Here is an 11,608-nt window from a genome sequence, read left to right on the forward strand (position 1 = left end):
ACCCAACCTGATATTGCTTTCTCAGTTAGCGTAGTAAGTCAATTTATGCATTATCCTTACGAGGAACATCTTGAGGCAGTCTACCGGATACTGAGATATTTGAAGGGAAAGCCTGGTAAAGGCTTACATTTTAAGAAAACTAGTGAAAGAAATGTGTCTATCTTCACGGATGCTGATTGGGCAGGCTCAGTCACTGATAGAAGATAAACCTCTGGATATTGTACTTATGTTTGGGGTAATCTTGTGACATGGAGGAGCAAGAAACAAGGAGTTGTAGCAAGAAGTAGTGCAGAAGCTGAGTTTAGAGCTATGTCTCAAGGTATTTGTGAAGGGTTACGGATCCTTAGAGTCCTAGAAGAACTTAAGATGAAAATTGAGCTTCCATTAAAATTATACTCTGACAGTAAAGCTGTCATTAGCATAGCTCATAACCCAGTTCAACATGACAGAACCAACTATATTGAGATTGATCGACACTTCATAAAAGAGAAGTTAGATGCTGGAATCATATGTCTGCGTTTTGTGACTTCAAATCAGCAAACTGCGGATATCCTTACCAAAAGTTTGGCAAGACCAACCTTTGAGCATTTGATTGACAAGTTGGGCATGATAGATATCTATGCACCAGCTTGAAGGGGGGGGGGGGGGGGGGGGGGAGGGGTGTTGGAATATATTATTTCTATTTGTATTATTTCCCTTTATTCTCCATTAAGGAAAGAATTAATATCATTATTGTATTACCATTATATATACCAGCCTAGAGCTGAGGAATAAAATACAACAGCTTTTTTACCATTCCTTTCAATATTTCCACATGTTTAATAACCAAGAAAGATGAGGTGAAACCTTGGCACAAGAAGCTTTGACACCTACATCTCAAAGGTATGAAGAAAATCATGTCTGAAGAAGCTATTAGAGATCTAAAAAAAACTCAACATCGAGGAAATTAAGGTCTGTGGTGACCAAATTATCCTCTGCGGCTTGAGGTCGGAAGTTCACCCCCATCAAGTCACAGGGTGAACAACATTGAAATTCATTATGAATACTTTTCTACCTATTTTTTCACCTACTTTGGTCTTCCAATATGGCAACACTTCAATTACAACATGATGCATCAACTTCTACCCATGCCACAAAATTTAGGATAAATCATTAGAGCACTCCAGTATGTGAATTTCACAAAAGCATTTTAGTCTATGTCAACACAAGCTCTCATAGTTCATGCATACAAGTCAACAACATTACAACATCTACCTTAGGTTCTTCAAAAATACCATAATCTTTGGCATTATGCTCCAAAAATCATGATCACTTAGCCTATTGGCCTACATAGATACTGATTTTGGTGAAAATTCAGATGACAAAACATCTTCGGAATATTTACATGATCTTATAATAAAAAAATAGTTGTAAGCTCCTCAGAAGTTGAATATATTATATATAAATGAATACATGTAATATACTGCATACTTGGGGCACCACAGAAAATCAATGTATTCTCTCAGCCTTACCTCTTTACTTAAAAACTCATAAATCTAACACAAAAAAGAACAAGAAGATTTTTACTATACATACACAAAAACTTTCTTCATCTTTCATCCAATATATATCTAAGTTTTGAACAACAAATTAAGTACCTAAAACACAACAAACTCACTACAAAACTAACAACCTTTCAAATCTCTCCATCTAAGGTAAATTAACCCGTCGAGATAATGCGTGTAAGCCCCCGCCACAACAAAGACATGAAAAAGTTGGTGACTATGACCAGCAATATCAAACTTTCCCGGCATCCACCTCTCCGGTATCCTCGCGACATAAATTGCAGCTCCCAAACCATAAAGAACTCCCATTAGTACTTCATAGCCTGTAGTTTGAAGCGCCTCGGGTTCATGCCTATACAATATCAATTTATGCATTATAGGCGCAATGCCCGAAAATCCCATCAGAAAGAACAGCGAAGCGCGGTACTTTCTGAACTCGGATTTTTGGAAAAACGGGAGAAGAGAGAAAACAATAGTAGCAACTCCCATCAATGTTATGAAGCCTAAGTAGAGGTAACAAAAGAAAGGGTTGCACATGAATGAGTAATATACAGGAGGATAAAATGAAGTTGCAATTAGTACAGCAATTCCAGCATAGTCAATTCTGAGCAAAATGTAGGAAAGGCGTTGCGAGTGACAAGCTAGGAGATGACACGTGCTGCTGGCTAATAAACAGAACATAGCTCCAGCTAAGAAGGCATAAAACGGCCACCGTGTAATTGGTTGGACTATTGAAGGAGATAGAAAGTCCATTTTTTCATCTTTCAAACCCTTCTGTATTCAACAATGTAATAGCTGTGAGATGCCGAATAGACTTTTGATAATCCAAAATATGTAACGATTTGGGAACATATGAAAAGATTCAAATATGATAACTTACTATAGAAAACTTGTCATGCAAGCAACTGGTGAGATGCTCCATAATATTCCAGCCTGATAATGTGGAAAAGTCAAGAGAACGAAGAGCTGTCATTAACTCGTTTTTAACTTTATCGAGATCAGGAATACTCGGGAGTGAAGGCAGACACTTTAATAACTCTGCATGAATCTTGTTCAAGTCAGCTTTTCCTATGATTTCAGGCAAATGTTGAAGGGAATCCATGACCATTGGAGCTTTCATGGCCGTGCAAACGGTGAGAAAGAGAAAAAGGAAGAACCCAATCAAATGCCTGAAAAAATACACGGACACCAGGCATAACACTAATACTTTAATAACTTGAAAAAAAAAATACATTCTTCGAATATAATCACTCGTATCAGAACATGTTTGAACTTACGTCCAAACATTAAGTGTCTCATTGTGAATTGAGAAAATGCTGAGGAAAATCTGCTTCAATGGCCACTCTGATCGATAATAGTCCAATATGAATTCATTGTCCTTTAAATAAGTTGGCAATGATTTATAATCTACAAGTTGATATTTTGATTTTTTTAATAATTTCACTCCTTTCTCTTTCATTGTATGTGCTCTTCCCTCTTCATCATTAAGGATCTTCTTATTTTCTTTAGCATTCAATTTTTCATTTGCACCACGTACCATCTCTGCAATGTAGGAACAAAACACAAACAAATATTTTTCAAAATGCCAACTTCAGTAACATTTCTCAACAAATTACCGATTATTGATAGAAGTTCTCGACAATGATGTGCGTATAAATAAATCATCAGAGTTGTAATGTAAGCAATGCGTTATTATATATGCATCTAACTTGAATCAGAAGAAACATACAGAAGAAGAAAAAATTGTATGAACTTTGGACTTGCCTGAAACTTGTAAAAATTGAAATGCTGGGAAGAGGAAAGAGATGAAATTGAAAGGAAAATAGTTTCAAAAAAGAAGAAGATGATGATGATAAGGTGGTGCCGGAAGAAGATGGTGTCCCGGCATGGGACAATGCAACAAACCAAAGGGTATTATGCATGGTTTTGCATAAACCTAAATGTGACATATAATCCCTATTTCTTAGGCTCTAAGAAAGACAACCAAAAACCTTAAAAATAGGTGGTATTTTATGGCAGAAATTGAAGGTCAATTTCTTATATCATAATCTAAAATGAGATTTTACTTAGATATAGATAGGAGTCTCTTGTTTATATATATGATAAAACATTATTTTAAATTTCATAAATACAATATTGTAATATCAACTAATATATATATATATAATCATAGAAAATTATTTCTATTTTCCAACATTTCTTTCAATGAAAAACAAAACTTGTCACAGGAAACTACATACAACATTTTTTTGACAAATGGTGAATTGGCTTAAATTGTGAAAAATAAACATTCATAGCCAAGGGATTGCTTAAAGGGCCGGAAAAAGCTCATTGAGTCTGCATGGTAAACCATAGAATTCATTGCTCCTAACATCAGATCCATAGATACTGAATTTCTCCCACCATTTCAAACCACTGTCGTCGTGGGCTGCATTGTCTTCCCGTGCGAGTGTGAGATCCAAAATAAAAGCAACCAAGGCAGCCACCATCGTGTGCGATGCGAATATGAGAATCAATACATCATTGAACTGCAAATTCGTTGAAATGTTAGCGTAATTTATCATAAAATTTTGAACAACTGGTTTAGTTTTAGATTTATATCTCACCCATCCTGCATGTTCATGTTTTACTTGATAATATTCTTTGAAATATTGCGGTATAGAGACGCCGAGGAAGAATGAGAAGCCTAACACAAATTTGGTTCTGAAACTGTTGAGGTTGCAGAATTGGAGAAAACCAAGACCGGCAGAAGCTGCACTTCCCCGAGTTACATAAATTCTTGTCAAATGTCAAGTTTTATACGCTTACAATGATATAACCGAAAAACTTAACTACAAGGACAATTCATTAGAGAGAAAGAACTTACACACATAGCCGAAGAATACACAGTATAATGCTGCTATGATTGGCAAAGGTATAGAAGCAAAAAATGCTCCAAATTTTCCTGATTCAAAGGGAAAGTATGAAGCATCAGATATCACTGAAGTGAAGAGAGTAACAACATCAAGTTGCACAGATTATAAAAAAATGAAATGGTGCAGAGATTGTTAGTATATCATACCAAATACAGAGAAGAAAATCATAAAACCGGCTGATATTTGGATGACTCTTCGGCTTCCCACTCTTGTCAATGCCAATAATCCAGCATTTTCCCTGAAATGTAGAAAATGCTTAGAGCAAAGAAAATTTTATGAGAAAAAGATATAAATAAACCTACACTGATGCTGCGCTTCCGGTTAAAGAACCAAACATGCCATTGAGCAAAGAAGCTACTCCCTAGAAAAACAATACGAGCGACACATGAAAATCAATCACAAGTTTCTTGTCTATAATTCCATAAAGAATTACAAAATATGGTGAACCTTACCAGCCAGCCAGCTCCGCGGCTGATAACAGAAGGTGGCACAGGCGTTGCACTTCCATATCTAGCCGCAGCATAAAATGTACCAGTAGACTACGCGCAAATACGAAAATTGCTCAAAATTCAAAACAAAATATATTTCGGAGATTCTTTCAAGGGACCTAGTGCTTACCTCAAAAAGAGAAACAAAAGATGCTGCTAACATTGCGAATGTATCCCCATAGTTGAAGGTAGGACTTCCCCATTGGAAGGGGTAAGGAAAATACACCCTGTATAAATAATGCAACCAAGCTTCTTAAAATTTACCAAGGTTGTTGATAATTGAGAAAACGTAGTAATGTATCGACAATCTTACCATGGAGCAGAGGTAATAAGACCAGCCCGATCAGTGCGGCAACTATTTTGTGTGCTTTCTGGCTTCTTGTTATACATAGTGCTTGAAGTCAGAAGCTGTGCTAATAACCATGCAATTGCAATGGAAAACAACACTGCAAATCGGTCAAATTTAAACTTCTTCGGGCTTATACAATGATGAAGATACTGCAGCACATCGAAAACAAAGACGTTTAGAATTAGAACCAAAATTTAAGAAAAAGAAACCTTGGATTTAAAATTAGTCTACTTGCCTGAGAGATGAAAACCATAATAATAAGAGCTGGAAGTCCAATTTCAACACATGATGCGAGCTGCAACAGTGATTGAACAAATTAGAAGTCCTAAATTTATAGAAGCTGAATTGCATACAAGCACAAGCCCTTTGAATGAAAAATTTCATAGTAAGAACATATACCATAGGGAAACCAAGATGATAGAGACCAAGTCCAGTGAAAGTTACATAAGGAACAACACAAAGTGGGCTAAGGAACCTGAAGAAGCACGAGAAGAATCTATTAACAAACTAGATATATAAATCGACACTGACACGTCAGAGACATCAGACACTTTTCAATCTGAAGAAAGTTGCATGCATTTACTAGCTAACCTGACTGCATTTCTCCATAGTCCCAAGAACCCTATAACCATTTGGAAACATGAACATATAATCAAGGCACCTTGTATTCCCCTAACTGTCATAGTGAACCTCTGATAATATCAACCATATGGACCAAATCAGCAATAAAATAAACAGGGAAAGAACATCAACAACAACAAATGATCATGAAAAAAAACAATTGACCTCATAAGGATCTGAATATGAACTGTATCTGCTGGCTTGTACAACAGACATAATAGGTATCATATAAGTATACGAACCAACAACCACAGTTGGCAATCGTGTTCCGAACAAAGATTGAAGAAATGTACTTAGTCCAGAAACAAATAGCATATTCTGAATCATCTTAGCCTTCTCTACCTACATTGAAATAACAAACTTCAGCTCATTGACAATTAAAAGCAAAAATCTAACACACAAAAAGGTGCTCACATTGGTTCCACCCATTTGAGGTACAACTATAGATGGAATCAAAACAGTCATGCCAAGAGTCAGAATGTAATGCTGGAACCCCAACAAAATCGCTTCAGCTGCGTTTTAGTAACAAATCAAATTAAAATGTTATGATAAGCAAGAAACATATATTATATTATAGTAAGTAATAAGAGAACGAAAATACTGACGCCAAGGAGGAGGACTATTTATGCAATATTGAACACCAGGTAATTGTTCTTTCACTGGATGTGCTACTGGTAGCTGTTCTTGTTTTGCATCTTTAGACTGTGGTTTTTTGTTGTCACCACCACCTTCATTTTGAGCCATAGGTTGCAGGTAAACAAGGAAAGCTACCAAATGGAAACAACTGTTTAGTTTCTGTTTAGAAAACTTTGTTGGTTAAATCATGAAAATTACAATGCCATAATGAGTCTGTTTAAAAAAAAAACATTGCTATAATGAGGAAATAATTCCATTAATTTGGTTTCTTCAGTTACTGTTATTGAAATTAAAAACAAAACGTACATTGATTATAGTAACTTTTTTTTGAAAGCTTAACATACTTTTGAAATTCTGCATGGTGAGGAAGACGCGCGGCGTGGTGGTTTTTCTCTCTTGCTCCTATCAGTTGGGGTGGCGGGCTTTTCACATTTTTGAATGATGTTTTAGTTATATTTAACAATTATAAAAACTTTTTTCAGTAAAATAATAAGCTTAAAATTATATATAAAAACTATTTAAAATTTTAGAGATGATAAAATATATTTTGTTTTAACCAGAACAAAAACTACATGTAATTTTTTTTAAGAGATAAAGTTTTACCTTTTCTTAGGAGGAATTTTTTTAAAAAAAACTAAGCAGAAACAAAAAGCATATTTAATTATTTTTTTATCTTATTTTTATTTCATTTTTAGATTTTGAAAAATACTTTTCTTTAATTTTTACGTTCAATGATGTGGCAATTTGTGAATTTCTTTTTAAATAATCATGTTTAATAAAAAAAAACTATGTTTTCGGAGTATTTACCAAACAGTCTAGGTTTGGGACCGCCTATAAGTGGATGCGCCATTTGGTTTGGCGCATAAGTGCTGAATTTGGGTGAATACGCCAAATCATTTGGCTAACACTAAAATTGGAAGTGTTTGCGCCAAATGGAATGGCGCATTAGGCTTAGGATTTTGCCCTAATGGCCAAACCATTTGGCGCATTAGGGTTAGGTTTATTTTATTTTTTTAATTTTTTTTTAGTTTTTTTATTAGTTAAGTGGTTATATATATTAATTTTCAAATTATTTTTTTAGTTTTTATAATTTAGTGCACAAAACGTAAATTGGCATTTGATAATCGAAAACGAAACATCGGTTACAATTGATTAAAGAAACGATACATCGACAATAATTGACTAAAGAAAACACAACAAAATTCTTAATGGCGTCCATCACCAAGATAGTCATCTGTTCCGCACGACGGTCTGTTTATCACACGTTTACCGCGATCGTTGATGCCGCCGCGAAGATTAGCACCACCCCTACCCCTTTGTGCTTCTTGCTGGGTCTGTGTAACCGGGCCTAGAAGTGAGTTGTTCTGTTGGTCGCTGTCTATGAATTCGTCCACGCCACCATAATTTTTCAGAAATCGACTGTTGTAAAGTCGGTTACCCAAGCCCTCATAAGTGTTAAATTGTGGTTGGGGAGTGGACAGGGGAACGATTTCAGGTTGGTAGCACCCAGCGGCACTAGAACTACCTTGATTAAAGCCGAATTGGTTCGACGGTGTTGCATAGCCAGAAGCGGTGCCACGGTGAAAGGATTCATCATGAGGACCATCGTCGGGACTTAGATGTAGGCTTGACGAACCGGGCGTAAGTCGTCTATATTTACCCGCTAAAAAAAAGTTGCCACAAGTCGTCTGCTCTTCTATAAATAGCGGTGTGTGTGGAGTTGAAGTATTGACTCTTTTTTTCTTCTTACTTCAAACACTTAAAAATGAATTCAGTTTGAGCTGTAGTCTTTTTTGAGGAAGGTAGCCACATGCGGGTTTGCCTGAACCCTCATTAGGATTTCAAGAGAATTGTTTGAGCCATCAACACCGGGTTTCGTCAACTGGATGATCCAACCAGGAAAGTTAAACAGATAGATTATCGTTGTCCATACATTACGCTGACGGATAATAACCCAGAAGGCACGTACATGTATTATTGGGATCGTGTGAAAGACGATGTGGACGTGGATCTAATGTTTTGGACACACAGTGGAGAAGTTAACCGAGGCGTTGAAAATCCACTTGTTCTTGCAGTGATACTTGAGTAGTTTAGATTAAGTGTTGTTTTATTTGTTGCAATGTGATTTCGTGTACTACCAGTTGTTCTGTGTTATTTTCTTTTTTGCAATGTAATATCGTGTTCTACTGGTTGTTTTGTGTTGCAAACGCCAGATCATTTAATTAAAATTAATGTGGTTGTTGTGTTAGTTGTGGTTGTCTGAACATTAATTAAGCTAATAGACATATTTTAAATTACATTTTGTGATGAGAAACACTCAGGTTGTGCCATTTTTGTTAAACAAAAGAGCCACCTTTACATCCTTCATTCAGCGACTACACGCTAAGATTGCAATGAGTCCTATTGCAAACATTTTTTACCAATGCCCCTCTTTCAATGACAAAAACACCGTCAAGTTTTATGAGATGGAGATTGCAAATGACGAAGACCTGTAAGATATGTTTACTACCCACGAATACTCTGGCTTGGATTCCATCGAGCTGTACGTTACTCTACAGGTTGGGACACAAGAAACTCATGTTGTCCAGTCGCAAGTTATAGACCCACCAGTCAACGAGCAAGAAGAGGTTGATGTCATAGACGAGGAAGAAGAAGATCTGGAAACTGAATTTGACGACATGGTCAACGAGGAATCCGACGACGAGCAACAAATGTCGGTTCCTCCAGCTCATGTGCACGCACCTCCAGCACATATGAGTAACTTGAACCTGCAAGGTGACGAACCATCATCTGACATCTTCCCCTACATCCAAAATGACGATGAGTTAAAGGAAGGAAACAAGTTTCCTTCTAAGGAGGCTTGTCTTAAAACAATAAAAAAATGGCACATGGCGCACAACGTTGATTTCGACGTAGATCGTTCAAACCTGGAACGGTATGTAATCACTTGTAAAAATCCAGAGTGTGGCTTCAGACTGTTGGCTTCTTATAGGAAGAGAAGTAATGCATGGAAAATAGGGTCGATTACGCAACAACACACGTGTGTCAACCCTAACACTTCCCAGGATCATACGAAACTCAGTGGCGATCTCATCTGTCAGGAGATCTTACCTCTAATAAGCTCTGATCCGTCTTTGAAGGTCAAAAATATTATCTCGCATATCGTTACAACCTTCAACTACACTCCATCTTACAGAAAGGCGTGGGTTGCAAAAACAAAGGCAATTGAGATAGTCTACGGCAACTGGGAGGAGTCATACAAAATTCTTCCCCGATACCTCAATGCGCTACAAATTTACACACTTGGCACTGTTACTATTTTAGAGACACTGCCCGCACATGCCCCGGATGGAAACCCTGTCCAAGGAAACAAAATATTCCATCGGCTTTTTTGGGCGTTCAAACCTTGCGTACGAGGGTTTGCACATTGTAAACCCATACTTCAAATTGATGGAACATGGTTATACGGCAAATACAAAGGAACCATGCTTATGGCGGTTGCACAGGACGGGAACAACAACATATTTCCAGTGGCGTTCGCAATTGTCGAAGGTGAAACTATCGCGGCTTGGAGTTTCTTTTTAAGGAACCTCCGAGAACATGTTGCTCCTCAGACTGACATCTGTTTAATCTCTGATAGGCACGCTTCCATTGAGAGTGCTTACAATAATCCAGCAAACGGATGGCATGAGCCACCATCAAAACACGTCTATTGTATTCGCCACATCGCCCAGAACTTCATGCGGGAGATCAAGGACAGACATCTGAGGAAGGCCTTGGTCAATGCTGGTTATGCATTAACCTAACCCACATTCCAGCATTATCGGAGTGAGATTGTAATGACAAATCCAGATGCAGGTAGTTGGATAGATAACCTTTCTAGGGAGAAATTGATAAGGTCTTATGACAAAGGCGTGCGATGGGGCCATATGACGACAAATCTGGTGGAATCCATGAATGGAGTTTTCAAAGGCATTCGTAACCTTCCTATCACAGCACTAGTGGAGGCTACCTACTTTAGGATGGCTTCGTTATTCTCAACGAGAGGCAGGAAATTGGGTGATGTTAGACAATCTGGTCAACTGTTAAGTGATAGTTGCATGAAATTTATGCAACAGCAATCGGCAAAAGCAAACACTCATCAAGTAACTTCTTTCGACCGATTCAACCGCACATGCAGTGTGCGCGAAACAATTGACCACAATGAGGGTTTGCAAAGACAACAATATAGGGTTCTTTTGGACGAAGATTGGTGCGACTGTGGAAGGTTTCAAGCTTTTCGTATGCCTTGCTCACATGTCATAGCTGCATGTGCGTATGCGCACCGCGACGCAAAATCACTACTGTCTCCAATTTACAAGGCTCAGACATTGCTCTGAGTTTACAGTGTTGCATTTCCAGTGGTAGCCAAGGAGGATTACTGGCCTGAGTATGATGGGGAGGTAGTTTGACATAACAACGCAATGCGGCGAAAGAAAAAGGGTCGCCCCAATAGTACGCGGATTAGAACCGAAATGGACGTCCACGACAAAATGGAAAGAAAATACAGCATTTGTCGTCAGGTGGGGCACAATAGAAAAAGATGCCCTAATCGTGGCTCGACCTCGTCGCAAGTTTAATCTACTTTGTATTTTTCTTTTACGACAATGTATCAATTTCGCTTACCACCTCTTGTAACCTTTCCCCAGTCTTTCATCAATAAATTGTGCTTTAGTAAAAAACCGAAATCGACAACGCAAACATTATTTAGGGTTAATAATAATTTTACGAACTCGATTTATCAGACGTTTTTACGAAAATAAAAGACCGGAATCAAAAACTTTGTGCAAAAATACTCGAAACGGGTTAATTTTGAAAAAAAAAGGCACAACACATAGGGGCCAAATGAATTGGCGCCTATGTGTTGTAGTATGGGTGCATGTGCCAAATGGAATGGCTAACATGCATTTGCCCTAATTTTTGAGCATTTGCGCCAAATGGTTTGGCTTAAAGTGCACATATGCGCCATTTGGTTTGGCGCATCCACTTATCTGGGTGCCCAAACCTAGACATTTT

General features: G+C 37.6%; 2 protein-coding genes across 3 annotated transcripts; both read right to left on the reverse strand.

Annotated features, from left to right (window-relative positions):
* Window positions 1–1,415: 1,415 nt before the first annotated feature.
* LOC131655269 (heptahelical transmembrane protein 4-like) lies at window positions 1,416–3,464 on the reverse strand. Of its 2 annotated transcripts, none has more exons than XM_058925164.1 (4): window positions 3,309–3,464; window positions 2,822–3,086; window positions 2,425–2,713; window positions 1,416–2,315 (listed from the first exon to the last, which is right to left on the reverse strand). In XM_058925164.1, exons 2-4 carry the CDS (start codon window positions 3,082–3,084, stop codon window positions 1,665–1,667), a joined length of 1,203 nt encoding a protein of 400 aa, XP_058781147.1. In that variant the 5' UTR covers window positions 3,085–3,086; window positions 3,309–3,464; the 3' UTR covers window positions 1,416–1,664. The 2 variants fall into 2 exon arrangements, with proteins under 2 accessions (XP_058781147.1, XP_058781146.1); XM_058925163.1 differs by having other exon boundaries at window positions 1,416–2,318.
* Window positions 3,465–3,853: 389 nt separating this feature from the next.
* LOC131657780 (putative nucleobase-ascorbate transporter 10) lies at window positions 3,854–6,661 on the reverse strand. The gene is made up of 14 exons (XM_058927142.1): window positions 6,523–6,661; window positions 6,332–6,429; window positions 6,083–6,259; window positions 5,888–5,988; window positions 5,696–5,771; window positions 5,532–5,591; window positions 5,261–5,445; window positions 5,078–5,174; window positions 4,912–4,998; window positions 4,762–4,820; window positions 4,606–4,697; window positions 4,411–4,488; window positions 4,151–4,296; window positions 3,854–4,072 (listed from the first exon to the last, which is right to left on the reverse strand). The coding sequence occupies exons 1-14, from the start codon at window positions 6,659–6,661 to the stop codon at window positions 3,854–3,856; spliced, it is 1,614 nt and encodes a 537-aa protein (XP_058783125.1).
* Window positions 6,662–11,608: the final 4,947 nt, after the last annotated feature.

This window comes from Vicia villosa, linkage group LG3 (assembly GCF_029867415.1).
Source record: "Vicia villosa cultivar HV-30 ecotype Madison, WI linkage group LG3, Vvil1.0, whole genome shotgun sequence".
NCBI lineage: Eukaryota > Viridiplantae > Streptophyta > Magnoliopsida > Fabales > Fabaceae > Vicia > Vicia villosa.